The sequence below is a fragment of the Dromiciops gliroides genome, chromosome 1, assembly GCF_019393635.1.
Source record: "Dromiciops gliroides isolate mDroGli1 chromosome 1, mDroGli1.pri, whole genome shotgun sequence".
In the NCBI taxonomy this organism is placed as follows: Eukaryota; Metazoa; Chordata; class Mammalia; order Microbiotheria; family Microbiotheriidae; genus Dromiciops; species Dromiciops gliroides.
The window spans coordinates 172,397,532-172,425,028 of record NC_057861.1 but is presented as its reverse complement, the minus strand read 5'-3'; the positions used below and the strand labels follow the sequence as shown (position 1 = coordinate 172,425,028).

General features: G+C 35.5%; 1 protein-coding gene across 8 annotated transcripts in view; it reads left to right on the top strand.

Moving 5' to 3' along the window:
• Positions 1-27,497, top strand: part of MAK (male germ cell associated kinase) — a 93,698-nt gene that overhangs the window by 60,185 nt on the left and 6,016 nt on the right. For 6 of the 8 annotated variants that reach the window (XM_043970469.1, XM_043970448.1, XM_043970434.1 and 3 more), the window contains 4 exons: positions 2,044-2,189; positions 23,726-23,857; positions 25,607-25,681; positions 27,130-27,249. In XM_043970469.1, the coding sequence (XP_043826404.1) occupies positions 2,044-2,189; positions 23,726-23,857; positions 25,607-25,681; positions 27,130-27,249 (473 nt within the window). The remainder of the gene's footprint in view (positions 1-2,043; positions 2,190-23,725; positions 23,858-25,606; positions 25,682-27,129; positions 27,250-27,497) is intronic. The other 2 variants (XM_043970457.1, XM_043970452.1) reach the window with 1 other exon arrangement.

Genomic DNA, 27,497 nt, shown 5'->3' with positions numbered 1-27,497 from the left:
TGCCACCTTGAAAACCTAAGGTTGCCTAGTTTGAATCCTGGTTTGCTGTGATTTGGGCTTTTTAGGAAAAAATACGTATATATACATTTATGTATATAAATCTTATCACAGAGAATCCTGACTGTGATGTTTGCTTTTTATTGTCTTTTTTAAAAGTATTCTCATTAGTATGAGAAAATTCATAAAGGTGAAAGTGTGCTAACAAGGGTTCAGATTAAGGCAGTTTTTAAGCAGACAATGTGTCCATCTCTCATTTACCTACATACAAGTTCAAATGTCTCCCTTCTCCCCAAAAGAAAGTTCAGGTACCTACTGAGAGGCTGGTTTTATGGTTAAGTTGTATTTTCAACAGATTATAGACATTTTTTTTAAATCTATACAATTCAAATTTTAATTGAACTTTATTAAATTTCCCTTGAGGGCAGAGTGAGGAATGGGTAAGAAGGTAAAGAGAAGGGAGAAATAGGACAATCCTTCCCAAACCAGGATTTGAAATAACTTAGATTTTTAAAGATGGTAGTCCGTGCATTACACTACAGTAAAGTGAGAATGGATAAAACTTCCCTAAATTATATCACAGTCTAATATTCCTGCTCCCTAATCCCTTCCCCATTTTCACCCTCCCAAAATCAAAAACAAGAACAAAAGGTTTAACATAGTTCTCTTAATTATTTGATATCTGTATACCTTATATGCTTGAGATTGCAAATTCCTGGAAAACAGGAACCATGTTTCATGCTTCTTTAGGATATCCCACAATGTTTTGTAGAGTTTTAGGTATATGATTGGTATTCAAATTAATGTATGTCAAATAGCACATATTCATTATGAAATATTTCAGAGTTGTACCATTTCATAGCCTTATAAAGAACCCTATGAGGAGGTGGTGTGAATTTTATTATCTCCCTTTTGTAGATGATGAAATAAGGGTTCAGACAAATGATTTACTCAAAGTTATTTGGCTGGTAAATACTAGAACTAGGATTCAACCCCAGATTTTCTGATTCTAATTCAGTTGAATATCCTTTTTTTCCTTTTTATAGTATTCCCTATAAACTTGCTCACAAAAAAGATACTGGGCAGTAATAAAGGTCTAAAAATAATCAAAAAGCTTATAATAATAAGCGAAGAATTAATTAAACAAAAATATATTGAGAACCACTTTTATGCAAAGCACTGTGCTAAATGCTATAGGTCACATAAAGATGAAAAAGGCATAGTTCCTGTTTGAAAGGATCTTACAATCAAATAGGGATACATTTATGAAATCAAATGACTTTAAAATAATGTATTGGTGTCATAATAGGGATAATCGTGATATTAAAATAAAATAATGGATTGTAAAACACTTTGCAAACCTTAAAGCACTATATAAATGCCAATGATTATTTTAGCCAACAATCACCAGACCTCCAGTCTGCTGAAAACTTCATGCCCTAAGTTAACACACTCCTGCTGAGCTTACACAGTATTTATAGAGCAATTCAGGGGTGTGCTGACAACCAGATGTTGGGGAGGAAAATGCATGCACACACACTTTTAAGTTTAAACCTTGTTATTAACACTAAACAATCATCAAAACAAGCCCTGATGTGTAGCAGTTTCAAATATCAGAATTTTAATACGTGTGATATCTGAAGTTCACACTAAAAATGTAAAAGTTATCTTCAAGCCAGAGCTAACTCTAGCACACTTGAGTTAAGATGAACATGATAGACTTACCCTCCTACTATCTTCAAACTGATTAGAAACCTATGACCTATTGAATTAAGAAAAAAACCTTCGTTTTTCTGAAGGACTAGTTAATTAATGTCATCCAATATAATACAATATGAAATGATCTTCTGTTCACTATAGTATAAATTGAAGAGCAAAGTTAACAGCTAGTTGATAATGGTACCAACCAACATTTCTGTCAATTAAAGAAAGCTTATGGGAATCATGTAGGGTATCATATTAGCTGTTCTGAAAGGATTTGTGGAGAGATAAGAGAGCATTTTCATTTTTTGATACTCTGATACTATTTTATGTATTTACTTTTAGCATACCAGAACCCATACCCTCAGGCTCCAATCAGTCAGGAGGGGAAAACAGGAGTTTGCCTGCTGCTATCTTTAAAAATGACCCTGATTTGTCATCTAGTTCAGCTGCCAAACAGTACTACTTGAGACAATCAAGGTATCTTCCAGGTAAGTGAAAACTACATTAGATGACTTGGATAATTTTTATGAAAGGCACATTCAAAATAAGAGAATGATCTAGGTGTGCATTTATTCATAGTAGAAAGTTTACACCCATTTATCTCAAAATTTTAATTTGGACTAATCTATATATGTGCATGTACATATCAACTCCTGCCAACTACTGATCTCCTATATGACAAATTTTGAATCCTAGGCAATATTTGCCCTGCCACTCAACACGTTTAGAATCATAGAATCATAGAGATGTAGATCTGGAATGAACCTTGGATATCAGTCCCCTCACTTTACAGATAAGACTTAGAGAGATGAATTAATTTACCTAAGTTCATTCAATTATTGGTTCTTCTGGGCCTCTTATCCTGCCATTAGTTGATCTATATCCAAGAACATTATGATATCCAAGGGATTAATATTAAAGACTGGTATGGTGAAGGAAACTAAAACAGGGTCATGAGGCAAGAACAAGTAGGGGAACAACAGGTGAGCTTAAGGAGAGGGCTAATGTAGGGAAAGAAATAAAACCACAAATGAGAGTAGCCTCTTTATCTTCAATGGCCTAAAGATGTAACCTAGATTGTTATCATAATAAAAGAATGCAAGATTATATTACTGTTAGCCCCCAAACTAAGCAGGAAAATTAAACTCATTCCAAAGTGACCTGTATGATTTTTATATTATCTATAAATATGAATCATCCATTGCCTACTTTTTCTAATTAATGAAACAAGAATGATTATGGTGAAAGAAAATTTTCCTATAACAATACTTTCTGAAACAATTATATTTACTAAATTCCACATTTTATTATAATTATTACAAATAAGTTATAACTTATGTGAGCTAGAGATATAGATGTTACCAAGTGTGTAATTAGTACTTTTGGCATCTGGGAAAAGAACAAAATCTGCCTTCAAATCCACTTTGTAATTCATGATGTGAAAATAATCATTAAGTAGGAAAACAAATTTAGTTGAATGGGTAAGGGGAATTAGTTACTGTAGTAGTTTCTGCCCTGCTAAAGGAGAACATATGTTAAATTTCATGCCCTCTATTAAATTTCATGCCTTCTAAATTTCAGTGCCTTGGAACTAATCCACAATTGTCCCACCCTAATTATGACTTTGATTTTGCCATTTTAGTTTCAAGTTGAGCCCTAATTTGAATGAGCTTGCATACATATAATCAGCCAAGTGCAGAATTAAATAAATAAGACATTCTCAAATTTAGGGCAAGAAAATCTGAAGCAATTACCATTATATTGATTGTGGATCTTGTAGATGGTCTTTTTGATGTGAAGATAATTCAATACTGGAGCTACAATAACACCTGAAGCTCTGCCATCAACATCCTTCCTTGTTTTAGCTGTTCTTTGGTCACTGCTTTCATCAGGCAATATTTTTTAAACATAATTCTTCCCTTTCACATGCCAGGTCGAAATAATTTTTTCTACTGAAACTCCATAGTAGTGGGCAGATGTTACATGTTAGTAAATTCACTTTAATAGATATTTATATCATTTAATGGCTATTCACACATTGCCCCAGTAGCTGGCCACAAAAAATTGTTTTCCAGATCCCAGTATTCTTCATTCATGAAAAGTGACAATCAAATGAAATTGTCACACTATTATTTTCAACCTGAGAATTGAGGCTAATCCCAAAGGCATTCTGAGAATGTAGTAAATAATTTAAAACTTGCCTTCACAGCAAGAGGGGGTTATCAAAAACTGGATGTAAGCCTATTAAGTGGGTCTATCTGCCATCTCTGTATCCTTGTCCCCTTGGAATGTTGGGGTTTTTTTGTTTTTTCCCTGAAAGTCACTAGTTTTTCTAAGTCAGTTTTTGAGGGTCCCTTCAGCCTTTAGGTCCTCTACCTCTTGTTAGAGTTTCATAGGAGGTAACTGCCAGTGTCTAGAAATGTTTCTCACAGTTTGGCTACTAAAACATGAATGGATTTTGGAATTCTTACACTATTCCAAGGTTTTTGAATTCTAATAACAATAAATAGTTATCTATTCCTTCTCCAAACCTCAAAGTAAATGAAATTTAGTTATCTATAATCATAAAGCAATCATTTCATAATAAAAAGTATTCTTCCATAAAAGGCTGAAAATTCAAGAAGTATGTGGAATATAGATAAATCACATTAATTTGGACCCTCTCAGTTTGAAATATATGGTAATTAAGACAAAGCCTGGCTGAAGTTTACATTTGTTGTAATAATTGAAGGAGGGTAAACAGGAGAGAAAGAATTTACTAAGGGTAACAAAATTGCAAGGAAAGCACTCTGCATGGCAAAAAGGCTTAAACTGTGAGTCAAGACAGATGAATTACAGTTCTGGCCCTGTTTACTAACTAAATGACTTTGAGAAGTAACTAAACCTGTTTGGGCTTCTGTGTCCTCATCTCTGAATTGATGGGCTGGATTAAATGATCTCAGAGATACTGTCCAGCTCTAAAATTCTGTGATGTTGTTTATCTTACTTTTTTCTTTAAAACATATACGTGTGTGTATACACATACACACACACACACACACGTATATAGGTTAACATGCTAAGATTTTGCTTTTCTCTTTATTAAAGAAGTCCCCAGTGACCTCAGTTTGCTCAACAGTTAACCTCCAGAGTTACGGTGTTTACTTGAAAATAATACAATTTTCTTTTGATTTGAAAATATTTTCTACATTATACTTCAGTATATTTCAGGCTGATCTTTTCTCTCAATTAGTCTAAATTAGTGAAGCTTCTATGTAACATTAGGTAGCCTTATTCTAATAATTTGTTCATTCGTGGTCAAAGGGGAAAATACATAATGCATCAATTACTATTGATAAGAAATATCAAAAGAGATATTGTGTAAAGTATTGCTTTCTTCTCCAAAACTTAATTTTTATAAAGAAGAAATTTACTTTTATGTTTCAAAAAATACTATTTTTAATTGCCTTGAGTCTACAGACATATATATCTTTAAAGTCTTATACAAGGAGGTTTTTCTTCTTCCTTTATGTTATTGAAATTTTTGGCAGGGACACTCTCCTCTAAAAGCAGTAGAAGGCTTTAGGGCTCAACTGAGGAAGATTTACCTCCTGCATCCTAAGTAACCTGATGAGACCCAAACTTAATTTTCTTTGGGAAAAAGAGAGGTAGAGAATTACCAAGGGTAATAGAAGAAATCCTGACCAATTGTCACAAAGGTGAGGTTTGAATATAACATCTACCGAATATATTTGTAGACAATTTTTGTGATTAACTTGTCCCCAAATTAACTGGATTAACTTCCGTAGGACAGCACACTCAAACTATTTATATTAATTTTTGACCTTTGGAAGTAGCCCCCCATTTCCAAGAACCCCTGGGTTTCTCCAAAGGTCCTCTGCGGACAGCAGGTCTTCCTGATGTCCTTGCAGTTCTGAAGCTTCCCTTCTTCCATAGCTGGCTGGCTACCTGAGTCCTCGAGGTCCTGGAGTACATAGATGGCCAGACTCTGCCTACATTTTGAAAAGAAATGACTTTTCTGCTGGAAAGCGCCAACAGTCTAACAAACTATAGACATAGACATTAAATAAAGTGAATTCTCTGTGAAATAAAGAAACTGTTGTATGGCTTCTTTTCTCCTCTCCTAAACATTGTCCTTTCTCCTCAGTTTTCACTGTGTTTTCAACCAGATCATTTACCTCAATTTCTAGCATTTTCCAAATTGTAATTTATTTTACACAATATCATTCTTCTTTACTTCTTGTCTTCATGTTTTAGAGACTTAGAATAGTACTCTTATTTTTAAAAAATCAGGATATACTAAACTTTCATTACATATCATTAGCTAAATTTTAAATTTCAGTATAATAGGATCAGTTCTCAAATAAGGAAGGCATTTATCCTTACTCTTTACCTTTTGTTCCCAGTCTCTTTCCTCCCTAAGAAAAGGGAGTATTTTCCCTCCAAATCTTATTCCTTTTCTACTTCCTCTTCCTTTCCTTATTTTACTATATTATAATGTTTCCTACCCACTTTTAAATCCTTAATCCTCTTTTCTTTCCCAATCATTTATTTCAACAAAAAAGAAAAAGAATGACCTGCATGGTCTATATTTTAATATGATTAAAATTTCCTTCTACTTCCTGGCTGACTTTTTTTTTAATGCAAGAGGATAATAGAAAATCTCTAAGGAAAAGATGAGATGCCTCTGCTTTTGGGGTTAATCCCATAAAAGAAGGCTTTTGGAATAATGGATAATATTGGAAAGAGCACTGGGTTAGGAGTCAGGAGCCTTGGGTTTCAGACTGTTATAGTCAGTTTTGGGTACTACATTTTAGGAAAGACATAAACAAGTTGCCCTGACCAGAAGTGGGTGACAACTAAAATTGTGAATCCTTACTGGGATTGGTTAAAAGAACTGGTGGTTGTTAGCCTAGAGAAGACTTAGAAGAAACATGAACTTTGTGTTCAAATAATTGAAAGGTTCTCTTGTAGAAGAGAGATTAATCTTATTCTGCTTTGTTCCAGAAGGCCTTTTATGCAATGGAAAGCTTGTGAGTCTGGATATTAAAGAACTAGAGCTTTAATCCTGCCTCTGCCACTTACTGCCTGTGTTACCTTGACAACTCACTTCACTACTCTTACCTCAGTTTCTTCATCTGTAATATAAGGGACTTAAAACTATATGACCTCTAAGGTCCTTCCATATCTAAATCTATAACCTCACAGAAGTAGCACCAATCAAACAGTAGAAGCTACAAGGATACAGATTTTAGCTGCGTATGAAAAGGATGGATCGATCATAAGGAAACAAGTTCCCTGACACTGAAAGTGTTCCACAGAGGCTAGAGTGCCATTTTTAGCAATACTATTGTAGAGGGCATTCATGCTTTAGATAATGGTATGGATTAGGTGAATTCTGAGGTTCCTTCTTATTGCCAGTTATGTGGCCTTAGGCAGCTCACTTTTCTGGATCTTGATTCCTTCATCTATAAGATAAAAGTTGGGCTAAATGATTTATAAGGACCCTTCTTCCAATTGTGTTGCTTTTGTATCTGTAAACTTCCCTAGGACCTGTTGTAAGCATATAGTATTTTGAAGTCTAAATAAATAGGAGTAGGAAAGGATGCAACAAGTTAGGCATATAAAAATAAAGAAGTGGAAACAAAAATCTCTAGGAAAGATGTCTTAATTCATTTCTATGAATTTTCAATGGCGATAAAGCCTTGTGCTTCTTATACTATCACAATGTCCAGATAGTTGTGGAAAATGTTAACATAAACTAGAACAATCCTGAATACAATGCCCTTGTCCTACAGAAAGTGGCATTTAGGTTGTTGGAGAAAAGCTTTGGGGACTCTGCTAAAGACAATAAGCACCATGGATGTGGAGATTTATTCTCTCTGAATTTGGAAATGAGATTGCAATGTTACAGAGAATGATAAGAATTTAATTTTTTTCCTAACAGATATTATTTTAACTTAAAATCTCTATTTTATGTAGTTTTTTTTCAAAAAAATTATAAGTGATTTCTTTAATCTTCATTTTAATTCAGTTTTATAGAAGAGTCAAAATATTATCATGACCATATCATTTAGAGTAGCAATCTATGTGTACTTAATTTGACTTGCTCTTTATAATAATATGTTATTATACAACACTTTTTATAATAATATAATAATAGTAGTTACATTTTTCTTTATGGTAAAATATTTTATGTAATGTATCATATAATTATACTATAATAATAATAATAGGTGAATCCATTCATTTAATCCATAACTAAGTACCACAAAAGGTATTCAAATAACTTGTTATTTGAATCTTCAAAGCTATTAATACTTATTATATAAAATTTTTCTAATCCTCTATCTAACTGAAAATTAGTTAAGTGTGACCAATGCCTGGCTGGTAGCACAGACCTAGAGCACTAGAGCACTAGACCTAGAGTCAGAAAGACCTGGGTTCAAATCCAATCTCAAAAACTTATTAGCTGTTAGACCTGGGCAACTCACTTAACCTCTATTTGCCTCCATTTCCTTAAATGTAAAATGGGGCTTATAACAGCGTCTCCCTCTAAAGATTGTTGAGAGGAAAAAATGAGATAATATTTGTAAAAAGTGCTTGGCACATTGCTTGGCACATAGTAGATGCTATGTAAATGTTTATTCCTTTTCCTGTTGATTAATTAATGGATGCCATCATGTTAAATAAGATGAGATTCTGATATTTTAAATTAGCCCCATTTACAAAGAAGACTCTATTCAAGCACTGGTCATGCTAAGAAACCCAGGGCTCTAGCAACAGATGACAGATAGTACAAGACAGTATAACCCTGCTTTGCTATAAAGGTAGCCCAGCAGCTCATGTTTTCCGTTCAAGAATAGCTTTTCTGAGGAGTGAAATCCAATGAAAATTCCCTTTAACTTCTTCCACATGTTAGCCATCCCTACATCAGAAATGCTAGTAGTTTTGCTATCCTCCCCAATCAAAATACTATGGTACGTGAAAATGAGTTTTTCTCCTTGAGCATAAATGGAAGTTTCTTGAGAGCAGAAATAATTTCACTTACATTTCTGTATCTTCAGTGCCTTGTACATAGTAGGTGTCTAATAAATTTTGTTTTTGGATTTGGAATGCTAGCTACCTGTGTATGTAAAGGCACCTAAAGATATACAAAGAAATGTCAATTCTGCAACTAAAAAACTTATCATATGGGGATTTTTATTTTATCAGCCATAATTCTCTTGTATAATTTAACTTGATCATATGAAAGGAGAACAGATATCCCTTTCTCTCCTAAGACTAGTTTATAGAAAATGATACTCAACTTTTAAGATTTTGATTGGGACCTCAATTTTTTCAGTCTGAGTTCTAGAAAGCTAAAAAATAATTTCACTGTAACATAACATGGTATCATAATACATGAATGAAATAAAAGCAACATGATTATAGGTTTTGAATTTTAAAAGGGGGAGGTTTGGACTACTTATGAGTTCTAGTTAGTATTCTAATAATGTGTTAAGACATATCTAACTTCTTTCTGTCTCACACACAGAATCACACACACAGAATCACACAAGAGTTGGAAGGGACCTCAAAGGCAATGTAGTACAATCTGTTCCTGACCAAGGACCTTCTCTACAATATACCTGACACGTGGTCATCCTGCTTGAAGACCTTCAGGAAGGGGGTACCCGATATCCATTCCACTTTTGGATAGCTCTGGTTGTTAGAAAGTTTTTCCTTACATGAAACCTAAATCTGCCCCTAAATCTGAGCAAGCAAAACAAGTCTAATCCCATTTCCACATAACAGTCATTGAAAATAGCTATCATATATCTATCCCTCATGCTCTGCCCCAATCCCTCTTCAGCCTAATAGTACTATTTCTTTTTAATTGTTCTGACGTCCAATCTGGTTGTCCTCCTTTGGATGCACTGCAGTTTGTCGGTGCCCTTTCTAAACTGTAGTGCCTAGAACTGAATAGAATACTCCAGATGTGGTCTAACTGTAGTATGTGGTATGAAGGAACTACCCACAGCCTTATTTTGCACATAATACTTCTCAATACAGCCTAAGAGAATAATAGCTTTTTTGTCTATCACATCTCACTTTAACACATAATAGTAATAATCATATACATAGTGCTTATAGGCTTGCAAAGCCTATTTCATTTAATACAACATGCCTAGGAGGGAGGTGCTCTCACTATTCCTGTTTTATAAATGACAAAGACTGAGGGTAAATGACAAGGGGGCAGCTAGGTGGCTCAGTGGATAAAGCACTGACCCTGGATTCAGGAGTACCTGAGTTCAAATCTGGCCTCAGACACTTGACACTCACTAGCTGTGTGATCCTGGGCAAGTCACTTAACCCTAATTCTACAAAAAAAGAAAAAAGAGAGAAAGAAAGTGATGCACACAGTGTCATGTACCTCATAAGTGTGTGGTAGGTTTCAACTTCAGGTCATACTAACTCTGAGGCCTGCATTCTATCCACAATGCCACCTGGTATATTAATCTTTCCATCCACTGAAACCTCTAGACAAACTGCCATCTAGTCATGCCTCTCCCATCTTATACTTGTGAAATTGACATCTTGAACTTGTAAAAATTTCACATTTTTCCCTATTATATAATTATTTAATCTTATCAGCACATTTATTAGGGACCTACTATGTGGCAGGTGCTATGCTAGGTTCTGAGGATGCAAATATAAGAGTGAGACAATTTACATTCTACTAGAGGCATATGGCATGTTCACAAATAATTTCACATATACCACAGGATATTCACAAAATAAAAACCCAGTGATTTGGGGAGAGGCACTAACAACTAGGAGAATCAAGAAAAACCTCTGGGAGTTGTCATCTGAACTGAGCCTTGCAGGGAGCTAGGGGTTCTCAGATGTAGAAGTAAGAAGAAACAGCTTTCAAGGCAGGGGGTAACAACCTATGCAAACATGTGGAGGTGGGAAAAGGCATACTATGTTAGTTTGGCCCAACATCCTAGGTTTTCAAGATCTTTGTGGATCCTGACTGCCAGATACTAGGTTAATTAAGTTTTGTTATCTAGAAATTCAATATCCATACCATCTATACCTTTGATAAAAATGTTAAAGCACAGGGAAAAGTAAATATCCCTAGGTCACTCTACTAAAGATTGCCTTCCAAAATGACATTGAATTATTAATGAGCCCAGCCATACAACTGGTTTTGCATCTACCTAACTATACTATTGTCTAGTCCTCCATCTTATCAACAAGAATAGCAAGAGGTATTTTATTGAGTGTTTTGCTAAAATCTAGGTACTGAAACTTAAACTATAGCATTCCCAATACTCTATTTTAAATGCTGTCAAAAAGAAAATATGATTAGTCTGGCATGCCTTTGATGTAAGCAGACTAGCTCTTTGTGATCACTAGTTCCTTTTGTCTCTCTAATAATTATAGAATTTTGGCAGGAATTGACATCATACTCATTGACCTACATTTCTCTCTTTTTAAAAAATTGGGACATCTTTACTTTCTAATGGCTCTTCTGTTCTCCACTATTTTTCTTTTTTAAAATGTTGATACTTTTTGTCAGATCCCATATAATTCCAATTATGGCCTTCTCCCCTCTTCAACCCATGTAGCTATCACTTGTAACAAAGATTCCCCCCAAAAAAAGAGGGAAAAAAGGAGTTCGACAAAGCCAACAAACATGTTAGCAATGACTGACAATATGTACAGTATTTCATTCCCAAAGGCACCCACATCTCCAAGGAAGAGAATGAAATACATCTCAAACATTTCTTTGGGGCTAAGTTTGATCATTGTAGTTATACAGCAGTTTCATTCAGAGATCATTGACAGTGACTCAGCAAAAATATTGGATGTAATTAATTTGAATTCAAGCATTTATTAAGTGCCTACTATGTGCCTGGCAACATGATAGGTGCTAGGGATATGATGACAAAAATTAAACAGCCCTTACCTTCAAAGAACTGGCATGCTACTGAAGAGAAACCACGTGCATACCAATAAGTGAACATAAAAGTTACACAAAGGAAAAACTGTGTAATTCTAGGGGAGAAGAACATGAATGACTAGTGGATCGATGAGTATGACTACAAAATAGGATTCATGAAGAGCAAGTTGAGACAACATCCTGATCATCATCCCATCTATCTTCCCTGTCTATGTCTTTAGAGAGCACCCTCAATCTTTGTCATAATTATTTTTTTAGAAGATTCTGAGTTTGTTAAGTTCCTACCAATTACTTCTCTGAACCCTTTGAAAGTTGCCTTCCTAAAATATAGGATTTGTGTCCCACTTTCCTTTACTCTGTCACATACTCTAGGGTGGAATTTCTCTCCCAAGATTCTCATAATTTTTACTTTGTCAACCTGTTCCTCCTTGTTGGTGTGAATCAGATATAGAATTACAATTCCCTTCATTGCTTCCTTCAACTTTTTTTTTTGGTAGGGCAGTGAGGGTTAAGTGACTTGCCCAGGGTCACACAGCTAGTAAGTGTCAAGTGTCTGAGGCCGGATTTGAACTCAGGTACTCCTAAATCCAGGGCCAGTGCTTTATCTACTGCACCACCTAGCTGCCCCCTTCAATTTTTAAAGAAAAAATTTTCATTAAGACAAACCAAGAAATAATTAACTGATCTTCTTTGGATGGAGAGTTCTAGCTGATGTTAGACAAAGTCCCTTATCAGTATTTTATTATGTCTCTGTTTAGGGCTAAAATTCTAGCTAGTCTGTCTAAAATATCTAATGAGTGGTTGCCAATAAATTATAAGCTTTAGCAAGAGTTAGACTTTTAAGCATTTATTAAGGAGAATAAGAATTTGGTAAAGAGAGAGAAAGGCCTAGATTCCTATCTATTAAAGGGAGAGCACATTTCTAACTCCACTCTCCACCAGAGTCCAAAGGAAAGAGAGCCTGAGCGCCAGTCTCTTCCTTCCTCCTCCCACTAGTCCGCGTCACTTCCTGACGCCAAAGAAAAGACTCCTGGTCTTGCCCTCAAAGACCTTCACTTCATGGGCGGAACTCTTCTACAGTAAGTCTCCAGCAGGTGGCGTTATTCCAATCGTTACAGTTCCCCGCTTTGTTTCCTCAAGAAACGGTACGTTTCCTTGATGAAACAGTCAAAACAGAATATAATAACCTATGCTAACAATATGTTAATAACAATATAGAAAAGGAAGAGAGGAAAGTTTTTGTCCAGAGGGGCAATTTTTTTTTTGTCCGCATGAACCGATGCTTTGACATTAGTCTTGCAAAGGGAGGGCCTCTGCAGAGAATACATGTTACAGATGGTGTATATTATAACAGAAAGAGAAAAGAGAAAAAAAAAAACAACAAAAACAAAACAAAACTGTTCATTTAAAGTCTCTGGAAGTCTTTTCTCAGATGTCCTCTAGGTGTAGTCGTGGAATGGAAGTCTTTTCAGGGGTTGATGTGTGGATGCTGGTAATCAGTCAGGAAAATTTCCTACAAAATTGAGCTTAACACAACTTTAAAATAGCTTTGTCAATAATCAAATCAAACAATGAAAGTTCTCAAAAACATGTCTAAGGGAATTCAGAATCTTAGTTGTTACACATGAAACATATAATAAAAAAAATTGAAACATTCTTTAAAATTATAATATTACTATAGTCCCCCCCTTATGGAGGGTAATTGAGAAGACAATTGCTGCGATATTAATTATTAAAAATAATTTTTATCTTTGTTTCATCACTTTTTGCATCATCTGCCTAATTATCCTCATGCCATTATGAGAAATTTAAAAATCTAATATAATTGGTAACAGGTGTCAAGGCCAAATTCAACACTATATTTATCATGACACCTGAGATAATTATGGGGGTTACCATAAAAGAACAGAGAAATGATGGGATATGAGCATTCCCACACTTGAGCAATATGTACTGCCCATACAGTATGCCAGGCTTAAAATAGGTGGATGGAATATATGTCCATGGCATCAAGCATATAGGAGGGAGCATAGAAGTCAGGTGTAGAATGAGATGGGTGGGATGAATACTTCCAGCCATCTGTATAATATTGTGGGGAAAAAGAGAATAAAATATTAAACCAAGAGAATCCAACCTCAACATTTGTCAAAAGCCGTTCTCTTGGCCATACCTTGACTTCATGCATGTCTCCCCTCATGTGACAGTTCAGTGTCTGCTCTTGCATGTATTCCTCTTGTGATTGGATGGCATCTTGGCCAACTGGCATCTGATAACTCAGAATAAAGGCAATTAATGTCTTAAATGATAAGTTCCCATAATCCAAGTCTCATATGGATTTAAAAATTGAGGATAATAAATGATTGCAAAAAATGTGAATACATCTTGACTCAGAACACAATATATAATTATGCAACAATTTCAAATAATACCCCTTTTTTTAACTTAGTATACAATTACTTTTTTGAAAAATCTGAACATATTTAAATACAAGTTAAAGCACAACACAATCTCAAATACAATTTTTACAAATGTTCCCCTCTTTTTTTTTTTTTGGAATATGCTTATCAAAAATAATACTTCTAGAATCAATTTACACTTGTCATGGCAAACAATTTGCTAGGGAAATGCTTTAAAGAGTTTGATCAAATAATCAGTTGAGAAAAATAACAAAAACAAATAACTCAGAATATGGGAGCACAATACTCCTAGAATTAACACTGTATTATGAAATCAAAACCATCTTGCAATTTTTTAAAAATTAGATAAATGAATAGAAGAAAATACACATGGAACAATAAAAGACAGTGAAATTCAAACTAAGGAAATCTAAATGAGCATGAACTTAATATTAATAAGAGTATTATAAAATATAAACTTGATCACATGACTATAAAAAGCTTTTACAAATATTCTCCTTTTAGAAACTAAGTGTAAGACACAATCTCAAAAGCATGAAAATCTCTATGAAAATAAACCCATACCATTAATTTCAAAATGTATATGTAATAGCATAGAAATCCTATGTAACCTCTGAACTGACATTAATACTCTGAGTGAATTCAGAACACTTTTGATTCCGATATCTAAAATCCCCACTACTCATATCAATACCTTGCTGCTTACTTCTACATTTCTGTAAAATATATACCCTTCCATGGCAAAAGAAGCAGAGTCTTGAACTATGTTGATGATTGTCAGTCTTATTCAGCTTAAGTTTTTCTTCTTTAACCCCTCTATATTGTCTGTCAGTCTTTTCACCATACAAATGCTTTATAAGATTACTAATTAAAGACAAAAGCAGGTTAGCAAAATTATGAACAAAACGAGCATATCTGGAATTTAAAGGGTTTTCTAAGGTTGTCTCAGAAGCACAGCCAGGCTGGGGAAGGGCTGAGCCTGAAGCTGCAAATCTAGTTACAGAAAGTTGAGCATGCTCATCAGATCTCTGGACTTCCCAGGCAGGGGAAGCAATAGGCTTGGCCATGGGAGGAGTAGAGGGTGGGGTCTGGAGAGGAGGGGAGGGACCAGAGCAATTTGAATCAGACTTGATTTTGAACTCAGGCCTGGATTTCTCTTCCCCCACTTTGCCTCCAGGTGCTAGGGGATTAAAAGCTTCTAGAGGGTGGGTCATTGCCTCCAGGCATGCAAAATTAAAGCAACAATTAGTGTTAGAACTGGGAAAAGCTGCAGGAATCTCTTCAAGTTTCTCTGAAAAAGCATGGTTGGGAGAGGGAGAGATATTTCCTGGTGTGAGTAAGTTGCTGGCTCTTTTAACAAAAAGAAAAAGAAAAATAGAAAATCCACAAAAAAAAAGCATTAACATGATCTTATCTCCCATTTGTCTGGTTAAACAGACTAAAATCAAAAATAGGGTAATTAGGGAGTTTAAAAGGTCCATTCGAAAAAATTTAAAGGGAAAACACAGCCAGTGCGCCAGTACTTAGCAGTTTAAAGGGTAGGGGAAATTTCTTACCCAACCGGAAGATCAGAAGTGAGGTTCAGCTTTCCTCTTCGTGGTCAGCCATCTGTTAAGGGCTAAAATTCTAGCTAGTCTGTCTAAAATATCTAATGAGTGGTTGCCAATAAATTATAAGCTTTAGCAAGAGTTAGACTTTTAAGCATTTATTAAGGAGAATAAGAATTTGGTAAAGAGAGAGAAAGGCCTAGATTCCTATCTATTAAAGGGAGAGCACATTTCTAGCTCCACTCTCCACCAGAGTCCAAAGGAAAGAGAACCTGAGCGCCAGTCTCTTCCTTCCTCCTCCCACTAGTCCGCATCACTTCCTGACGCCAAAGAAAAGACTCCTGGTCTTGCCCTCAAAGACCTTCACTTCATGGGCGGAACTCTTCTACAGTAAGTCTCCAGCAGGTGGCGTTATTCCAATCGTTACATCTCCATGCTAGGCTTTCCCCCCACTTCATCTTTTTACTCCTTCTGTCCAGGTGGTCTGCAATCCAATGAGAATATTTACTTTTGTTTCTGTCTCCATTATCTTGATCATATGCTTCCCACCATTCTAGTTTCTGAATTTCTTCATGAATGTACCTGTTTAATATACAATGTTATTTGTTCCCTTCTCCTATCCACCCTTTGAATAAGCTAAACCCTTCTAGAGTCATAAGCCATGGGTCCCATCCCAACAAGTCCCCATAATACTTCTGAGATAAAATTTTCCTTGCTGCATTAAGATTTCTAGTTCACATTGTTTACCCATTATTCATGCATTTGTTTATAAATATTAGAAAGCATAGGTTTCATTGCTAACTCCTTTCTTAAATTTTGTCTCCTGAAAACCTCTGAATGTTTCTTTACTATCTTTCTACTTATTTTGGAGATACAGGCTTACTGATGTAGGTAACCAATGTAGCTAGGCAGTTTTTTCCCCTTTCTCCTTCCTTTTCAATTTACAGCCCTGGGGCAGCTAGGTGGTGCAGTGGATAAAGCACTGACCCTGGATTCAGGAGGACCTGAGTTCAAATCCAGCCTCAGACACTTGACACTTACTAGCTGTGTGACCCTGGGCAAGTCACTTAACCCCCATTGCCCCGAAAAAAAATTTACAGCCCTTTTCATTATATTTGCATGGCTCCAGGGAAATATATTGTTATCTCTAGGTTTGGAAACCAAATTGTAGAGATCTTCAAATGGTTCCCTATTAAAAACTAGAGGCAATAGAACCATTGTAGATGTTTGAGCAGCAAAGTAACATAATCAGACAAATGCCTTAGAAAGATTCATTTTTGTAGCTACATGGATAAATTGGAGAGCCATGAACGTGAAGATAATGGGATAAATTAGAAAGCTCTTATTATATTGACATATAAGTGATAAGGATTTAAATTGGGGTGGTAGCCATGTGACCAGAGAAAAGTGGACAGATACAAGAGATATTATGGATATAGAATTAGTAATTGACTGGATATGTAGGAGCGATGAGGGAGAGAGAAGAGTGAAAGATGAGCCCAAGAGTATGAGTAGGTGAGTAGGATGTCAGTACCCCCAACAGAAATAAATTTATAAGAGGATCAAGTACATAAGAAAGGATAATCAGCTCTATTTTAGACATGTTGAGTTTGAGATTCCAATGGAACACCCAGGAGGACATGTCCAATGGACAATTGATAACGCAGGACTAACGATCAAAAGAAAGGCTAGAAAGAACAGGTGTAGAGATAAATGTAAGCATTACCTAAGTAAAGATGTTCATTAAAGTTTTGGGAACTGACAAGATCACCAAAGAAGAGAAGATAAAAGGAAGAGAGCACTGAACAGAGATTTGGGAAAGTAGAACCACTTTAGGGAGAACTGTCGTGAAAACCAAAACAAAAGAGGTAGTCAGCAGAGAGCTCAGAAGTCCATCAGGTATCAGTTACTTGACTGAAACAAAAGAGGCCAAAGGCTAATGGTCTATTCAGTGGCTTCATGCCTATACATTATAATAATTTGCCTTCTTTATGAAGACACTTGAATGGCACCAGCAATGGCAAACACTCAGTATAATCTTTGAGTGAAATTAACATTATCGAAACAGACAAGAAATGACTAGTTGTCAGTGTGTGTAAGTCATTTCAGAATCAGCTCTGTACAGTCAGACCTGAATTGACTTATTAGAGCAAAGGTCAAAATTAATATCAAATTAGGATAAAGGAAAGATGAGAAGATAATACTAAATATAGTTACGATATATACAGCCTAACCTATTTCAGTGATCTGTGGATGCCAGAAAATGGGAACTAGATAAAGGAAAAGGCATTGGCACTGACTAATACCATTCATTATCCACAGAATCTTAGGCCATGTAAAGAAATTAACAAGAAAGTCAGAAGAGCCAAGAAGACACTCCAGGCAGCAAAGATTTGATAATTTTTGAGGAAAGGAGAGACATGGAAGCCAAAGGCTACATCAACTAAGATTTTAAACTTAGTTACAAAATATTATAGAAGAAGATGGTTCCACATTATTACTTCACAGAACAACAATTGCTTTGCTACCCCCCAAAAAAGATGAAAAGTGAACAAAGTGACTTTTGCTAATACTTTTTGTAAATTAAAGTCCTTTTAGAGTAACAGATTACTGGATTTAGAGGAAAGATTCCATTGTGCTTGTTATTTATTGATTGTAAAACATTTGAACTAGTAGAATAAAATACAGTCTTGAAGTCTCCCCAAACAACGGGTTTCCCATGTATATGTTAAGATCATAGATAATTCCTCATTGTAACTAAGGAAATGACTTTGTTCTCCTGTCCTTTGATTATTAAAATGAAATAAGGCTTATAATGGCAACATATGCTCACTGAAAAAGTGTTCACCACTTTGATGAAAGATAACCTGTGAAGAATTCAAATAAATGTAAGAGGGGTTTTTGCAGTGACATAATGCTGATTGTAACAACGCCCAGAAGATTACAGAACTTCCAATAAATGATGGTGTATTATTATAATGGAATATTAATGTACCATCACAATGATGAATGCCAGTAAATATATGAGGACATATATGAAGTGATGCAAAGCAAGATAAACAAGAACTGCATATAAATTGACTATCTCTATGTAAAAGAAAGAAAAGAAAACCAGAATTAGTGGAACAGACTTGGAGAGATTTGAAGAGACACAGAATAAAAGCATTTTCTTTGCTTGTTGATAGTTCATTAATTTTGTTCTTCCTTGTTTTAAATGCTATAGAGATTTTTTGGACAGGTTTTCTTTCTTTTGGTTTTTTATATTTATAATGAAAATAATTTAAAATATTTAATAGAATATTATAGAACTTCTTCATTGATATTCACAGTTATTGAAAAGGGGGTCAGACTAACAATATATACACACACAAAATAGCTAAGGAATGGTTCTCATCCAGACTATGATATATGTAGTTGGATGAGCGGTTCATTTAATTAGTCTACCATAATACCAACTGTACCCAGAAGTAAACAGGAAGAAGATTTTGGAATACATTGCATTTGGAAATTGACCCCCTTTCAGGAGTCCCATGCTATATCCTGGCACAAACTCCTTTCTTTTTAACATTGATATTTCTCAAGTCATTTGTGAATCTTGAGACACTGCAGTCTACAAAACAATCAAATTTCATAAGATCTTAAAGGTAACAATGAAATATTTGGTGTCCATAAGTAAGCTACATTATCCATGAGATCTTGAGCATAAGAAGTGATATAATAAATATTGCCAAGAAAATATCTGGCTAGAAAAGGAGGTGGGTTCTTGATACATCAAGGGAAGGGATCATACTGCACTAGTACCCATGGAATATTAAATGATCTTCAGAAATGCCTCTAGGATATTGGGTAGATCCTCTGTGGAGGATTTGTGAGAGGACAGGAACAAATATCTCAGAGTTTGAGAAGTTGTGAATGGGTTGTCATCAGCATTGTTGAAGGGAATACTCAAATTGGTAAAAATCATAGCTCAAAGCATGGAAGCACATTTGCCAGGAATTTTGCAAATCTTATAATTTTTTTTAAAAAGCTTGAAACTGAAAAGGAAGGAAGAAATACTGCCCCCCTTAACTCTTGTAGACAGTAGTTACAATGTGGAATTAGGAATAGTGGCAGAGATACCCAGAAGCTCACAGGAAACAAAATCCAGAAAAGAAGGCAAGAATAAAACCCATTGCTTCATCTTCTATATACAAATGCACAAAGGCTAGGTAGCAAGCAAGATGACCCAGAGATTAGAAAGCAAATTTGATCTTATAACTATATCACTAATATTTGGTGGATTGAGATCCACAAGAAGACTATGGGTCTGTAAAGTCAGCCTTATTCAAAAGGATAGTGTAGATAAAAGGGTTGGGAAACAAATTAGCATTGCATATTTTTGGACTAGACCTGTGATTTCACCAGTATAAGAATATCCCTAAGGAATTTCCTATCAAGGCAGATTGTCACCTTCTCTGCAAGTTATAGTCTATAAGAGGATTGCTTCAGGACCCTGAGAAGTTAAGTGACTTGCCTGTGATCACATAGCCAGCATGTGGCAGTGGCAGAACTGAAACCCAGATCCTCTTGAATTTAAAGCCAACTCTATCCATGGCATCTTCTTGTATATTATATCATTATATAAAATCTAGAAACCTGAGCAGGGAATGTATTTGGATGAACATAAAGGCAAAAGTAATATTGTGATTAGGTGCTCTCTGTGTCTCTAGCTGTCTTCCTGTCTCTCTGACAAAATCAGAATAGCTAATAATTTATTTATCAATCATAATTTCATCCTTCAAATGGTAGAACTGAGATGAGAACTTCTATTCTAGATTTACCTTATTTACCAAGAGGAACTGGTTTCTGGAATAGAAATTAAGAGAACCTTGTAGGATAGTGATCCACTTACTCCATCTTAAAATTTATGGTAAAGAAGGAGAGTCAGAATTAATTTGACATATACCCTAGATTCAAGAGAAAATGGTAGGTAAAGTTCTATGGAATAAGAATCCTTATACAGAAAAATTCAGAGTGATTGGAAACTCGAGAATGAAATTCAGAATAATGCTGATAAGGAAAAAGAGAATTGTCTAAAGAAACTGATAGGGATATATAGAGAACTCACTGGCCAGTGTAGAAACTAGAAAGAAACTGTCAATATCTCTAGTTCTCTCTAAACCAGTTCTTGTTTTAATGAGAGCCAAGATTGACCCAACCCTATGGAGTTTTTAGCTTGGGGGTTTTGAGCAGGAATTAAATGAAAATTATAGTTGGTGATTCTTGTGACTAATTAATACAGTGCCATTGATGTGCTTTTTATAAAGTAATGTGATTTTATAAAGTAATGATGACATCAGTAGAGATGATTTAATGATGCACAGCTCAAAGGAGCAGAAAAGAAATTGTTAGTGAGTGGGGACAAATGAGATGAGTAATTTGATTGCTGGATGTAGATACACAACCCTACCCCAAGACTCAGATATAACGACCTGACAATTCATATAGAGGTGGTTATGGTGTTCATTTTCAGTTATGTTCAACTCTTTGTGACTCCATTTGGGGTTTTCTTTGCAAAGATACTAGAGTGGTTTGCCATTTCCTTCTCCAGTGCATTTTCTAGATGAAGAAAATGAGAGGTGACTTGCCCAGAATCACACAGCTAATAAGTATCTGAGGTCAGATTTGAACTTAGGTCCTTCTGACTCCAGGGCTGGCACTCTATCTAATGTACCACCTACCTGCCCCACACAGGGCAGTTGGCAAACAACTCTCCCAAGTGCTTGAAGAAAGTAGATGGTTTGCATGACCACCACACCACCAAGTACCTTTTGGAGTTGGTGGTCACTGCACCAAGATAAATCAGGGAGATAGTAAGGACGTAGCTGCTCTTGATAAGTTCAAGTCACCTGGCCCAGAATAATTCCATTTGAGGATATTTTAATAACTGACAGATGTTATTGTTCAACCACTGTCCATAATCTTTGAAAGGTTTATAGATGATAGCAGGATTGGAAACAGGCAAATGTCCTAATTTTCAAAAAAGAGAAGAGAATGATGTTCACAAACTAATGTTTGCCAGTGAGACCATAGTCAACTTTTGGCAAAATTCTGGAACATGTTTTTAAAAGACGATTAGTTAACATCCAGGAAAAAAGAAACAATCACAAAGAGCCCATGTTGTTTCTCTAGAAATAGGTCCTGTCAGGCCAAAAATGTTTTTATTGCAATTTTATTGATATAGTATATCAGGGAAATGTTGTTAATGTAGTTTACCTACATTATTTTAGCAATGTATTTGGCACAGCTTCTTATGCTGTTATTGAGAAAAAGATTCAGAGAAGTGGGCCAGATGATACAATTAGGTGGTTTGGAATTAGCTGAATGGCCAAACCCAAAGAGGAAGGATGTACCCCAGAATTTTGTGCCTGACTCTGTACGGCTCTGACATTTTTTTAATGATAAAATACTTGGATTTTGTCAATGATTAGATAAAAGTATAGATGGCACACATCAAATTGGCAGTTACACAGTGCTAGAAGAAATACCTAACATTGGATGAAAGAGAACTAAAATAAATTCTTACACCCTAGGAATAATTGTAAAGTTTTACATTTAAGTTCAAAAAATTAATTTCACAAGTACAAGATGAAGAAAATACAGCTAGATAAGAATTTTGTCTAAAAAAGAGCTGAAGCTCAGTCTGTTATGGAAACCAAAAAAGCTAATTTGATCTTGGTCTGCATTAAGAGAAGAATGATGTCCAAAATTACATAGGTAAAGATCCAGCTGTACTAGGACCTGACCAGACCACATTTGGAGTATTGTGTTTAACTTTGGATGCCTCATTTGGGAAGGACATTGATAATCAGCAAAGCCCCAAAGTACATTAAAAGGCCTTGAAATTATCCTATGAGGAAAATCAGAGGAACATTGGATGTTTAGCCAGATGTTTACCAGACCATTCCATTAGTAGAAGAGACTTAGGTGGGATATGTTATCGCAGTTATTGGAAGGGCTGTCAAATGGAAGAGGGAATAGATTTGTTCTACTTGGCCCTATAGAGCATAACTGGAGCAATTGGTGGAAGCTTCAAATTTTGTATGATGTAAGGAATACTTCTTTACCATTAGAGCTATCTAAAAATGGAAGGGGCTGCCTTGGGTAGCTCCAAGTTCTTCTTTCCTGGAGATCTGCAGTCAAAGACTAGACTACCATTTTCCAATTATTCTAATTCAGCTGCGGGTTTAACTAGATGGCCTTTGAAATTATTTCCAACTCAAATTCTGAGCAATCTGCTAGTACTGATAGCTCCTTTGAAAAGAATCAGCAAGATATGGATAAACTGTATAAAAGTGCTTTCTGTCTGGGCAGTGGGGAAGGAAAAAGGGAGGGAGATAATTTAGAACTCAAAATTTAAAAAAATGAAAGCCCAAAATTGTTTTTACATGTAATTGGGGAAAAATTCATAAAAAAAAATCAGCAACATCATTTTTTTTCCAAATCTCTGGAAAAGAGTTACAAAAACTATTCTTTTTGACTATTGCAGCTAAGAAAATACTGCTTGTATTTTTAATGAACTAAACCCCTGAGTAATTTCAAATTGTCATCATTTCTAAAGGAAAATAATTTCAGCAACAGAATTTTTTCAAGGAATTTTATTATAGTGGAATGTTTTTACTCAGGGCCCAGTGCTAATAACATCTGAAAACACACATGCTGTGTGACTGTTTCTAGCATATTTTAACACAGTAGCATTCATTGTTAAAAGGAAAAAAAGTGAAACAAAACAAAACAAAAAAACAACAGGGGGCAGTTAGATGGCACAGTGGATGAAGCACCTGCCCTGGATTCAGGAGAACCTGAGTTCAAATCCGGCCTCAGACACTTGACACTTACTAGCTGTGTGACCCTAGGCAAGTCACTTAACCCCCATTGCCCCACAAAAAACAAAAACAAAAAACAAAAAAAAACAAAAAACGGAGAAAAGTGAGGATACTGTTTTCAAAACCTCAAAACATTTTAACCTAAAAATCTTTCTGTTCTTTGTTTGAGAGTGCTTGTTTTATCATTCTTCAAAATTTATGTTTATCTTTTAACCTTTAAAATTACTGTCTTGCCTTTTTAAGGTGTCAATCCTAAGAATGTGTCTTTGTTGACCCATGGAAAAGAAGGAAACCAATATACCTGGAATAATTCAATATTTTCCAAACCACTGGGGCCCATTGGTGCAGGACTTGCTTTCAACAGGTCTAATGCAGGTAATTCAGATCACACTCAAAGAAATATTTCCTCCATTTTCCCCCTAAGATTGTTTTTGCCTTTTAACAAGATTTTAGCCCTTGGATTCTATTCAGAGACATTTTGGAATGAAGTCAAAGCACCAGCTTCAGTTTTTAGGACTTCTCTGTGCAATAAGTATTCAACCATTTTGTACTGCTTAGATGTCAATCTAGGGGCAACATGGGATAAAGAGCCAGCCTATTAGTTAGGAAAAGCGGGGTTCAAGTCCAGCCTCTGACACATACTACCGATTGTGACCATAGGTTGGTCATTTGATCATGCAGTGCTCCAAACAATTCCCCAAGACTGTAAGTGACAGTGTGCATCAGTGAAGGGAATTCCCCACACTAAAGCTATTATATATGGCCAAAGAAATAAAGAAAAAATTGTATCATTATGATTTACTCAGGTGTTTTCCATTAGTAGTCAAGATAAAGCAATTCATCTTCAAAGTTATTATCAATTATACTCATTGATTCTTCATTAGTAAACAGGAATAAAATTGAAAATAGCATCTGCTGTGGTTAGTCACTACATAGAGAACTGACATCAGACTTGTCCCCAAGGACAATCACTTATTTTCAAAGCTCAAACTTTATCTTTTTCAAAACTCATTTATTCACTCAATGTCTTTATTAAATGCCTCTTTACAAGTAAGGTCCTACACTAGGTACTGGGTATACAAAGACAAAAAGAACCAAACCACTCCCTTGAGGAGCTTCTGTTCCCTTGGGGCACATAATATTTGTAGTGATTACTGCATATAATGTATATGTATAGTACTGGTCCTAGAGTCTAGAGTACCTGAGTTCAAATCTCACCTCAGACACTTACTAGTTGTCTGACCCTGGGCAAGTCATATAACTCCAATTGCCTTAAATATCCAGGGCCATCTCCAGTCATTCTGATATAGATATAGATGTAGATATAGATATAGATGTAGATGTAGATATAGATATAGATATAGTTCTTGCCACTGGACCCAGATGGCTCTGGAGAAGAGAGGTGACCTTGGTGACCTTGGAAGATGGAATGCCAGATTTGTAGAAAAGTAAATATACCAGTTTGGCTAGAATGTGGTGTGTATGAAATGGAATAATAGAAAATAAGTGTGGAAAGGTAGACTGGAGCCAGATTGTGAAGGGCTTTACATGCCTACCTAGGAGTTTGTATTTCATCCTAGAGGCAATAGGAAGCCACTGAAAATTCTTTAGATAATCTTGGGAAATGTACAAAGGATGAATTAGAGAGGTGAGAGGCTATAGTTAAGAATAGCTAAGAATTTTAGGAGACTGTTGTAATAGTCCAGGTGAGAATTAATGAGGGGTCATGATAGGGTGATGGCCATGTGAATGGAAAGAAGGGCCAGATAGGAGAGATAGCATGAAGGCAGAATTTACAAGATTTGGCAGTTGACTTGGATATAGGGATGAGGAGTGAATAGTTAAAGATAACTTTGAGGTTATAAACTTTTATAACAGAGAAGGGTGGTGTTCTCAGCAAGAATAAGGAAGTTTAATGGAGGGCCAACTTTAGAAGATGAAGGTAATGAGTTCCATTTTGGATATGTTGGCTTTTAGATATCTACTGGGTTTCTATTTAGAGATGTCCAGCAGCTGGTTGGTGATGTTGACAGTTATACAAGAGAGAGAATTGGTTGTTTCTTTGTTTTTCCTAAGACATTTTTCATTCTGTTCATTCTTTCCTTTCATCTGCCTTCTCTATAGAAGAAAGCATAATTAAACCAATTGAAAAACTATCATGCAAAGAAATGTTACCTGAAAAAATAGAGGAAACAAAAGGTAATATTTGGTTATTAGAGGTTGGTGTATTTTATTCACTGCATTTATTCATTTTTCTTCTATCTGCTTTCTTTGTGCTCAAAAATGGCTTACCGCTACACAGACTTTATATTTCAACTATTAATAAAGCTACCAGACCTTTCCATTAACTTTAGATGGCTAATTGTTGTCTCTTGAGCTCTTAAGAATAAGGAAATGTGGCTAGAGCCTTTCTGTATCTTTTAGTATTGTAATGATTGGAATGACGCCACCTACTGGAGACTTGCTGTGGAGAGCTCCACCATGAGGAAAATGCCTCAGAGGCATTGTGGCTTTTCCTTGGCGTCAGGAAATGACGCTTGCTCATGGGTGCTGTCTATCAAGTCTACCAGCCAATCAACTGGAGGAGCCTCCTATGGTCTGGGAGGAGACAGGAAGGAGGAAAGGGAGCCTGCGCAGAGAGCGCGGGCCCCTTTTGGCTTCCGGACTTGATGGTGGTGGTGGCAGAGGACTTCACAGGAGATTTGAGGAAAGATAGGAATGCCAGACTGTTAGAATTCTGTTCTCAATCTTTTTCTTTCTATTTTCCAATAAACCCTTAAAAACCTAAACTCGTTTTATCAGTGATTTTTAGTCAGTTTACCCCAAACTGGGGGAACACATTAGAATCCACATTTAGAATCTTAAATTACACAGTATAGAAACTAAAGAGTTTCTCCTTTGTTTCTCTTCTCAGTAGAGGAATTGCTGAAGAAGAGGTTGGAAACAATGAAATAATTCCTCTTGCAAAATCCTTGGAGAGGGAATGAAGGAAACTCCATTGGTTCTGTTTAGTGTCTCCTTTCTATCCTTCTCTCCTTTCTCCTCCCAGTCAGCTTCCCTTCCATAATGTCTTTCCTCCCTTCCCCAAAAGCCATTAAGGGCCATAATCTGGGAAGAGAATGGATCTACTTCTAAGAGAAAGGATTGGAGAGATAGAGTGAAATGTGGCACAGAGGGAGATAGAGAAGGAATATAGAAAGTGTTTGCTTTAACTAGGAACAGTCCTGGGGAATAAATACAGTTATATACAATAGAAGTAATTCTGTGATTGATAAATCTTTCCACATATTCTATCCTATTTCCCCACATTATATGATGTCTGTTCAAACAAATCTAATTTGGCTAATATATATATGCCCATACATACATGAATACATATACATATCGCACACACTCAAACACACATATATGTATATATTTTATATTTTTGCCAAGATAATAGAGTTCTACTTAGATATACATGTTTAAAAAGTTAACCAAATGAGGTGGAGAATATGCAAGTATAAATTTTGTACTTTTTGATAATAATAATACTTGATAATTATGCAACATCTATGTCTAGTTTTTTGTGTTAGTACACTCCTTATTCAAAATCATCCAGAAATGTTTTTGGCTTATCCATAATCTTATTCATACTATGTCAATAGGAAAATTTGGAAGTTATACTACTTATAATCAGCCAGGATATATCCCTTCATTTCACAAAAAAGAAGTTGGCTCAGCTGGCCAAAGGATACACTTAGCACCTCTTGGTCCCACAACTTCAGGTAAGAAGTGTCATAATTTGTGTATTTCAGATCATGTAATTGCTGTTTAGTGAAGGCTAAAAAGATTCAAATCAAAAACTCATTGTTCATTTCAAGTTTATTTACATTGATTCAGTCATTTGCTAACAGAGCTCTGTTTGTTCATTAGCAAAAGGTCCCCTATTTTGGGCAACCCACAGTAAGTTGGTCTGGGTCTCACAATAGGCTTCATAAGATCATAGGATTTAGAACTGGAAAGAACCCCCTTC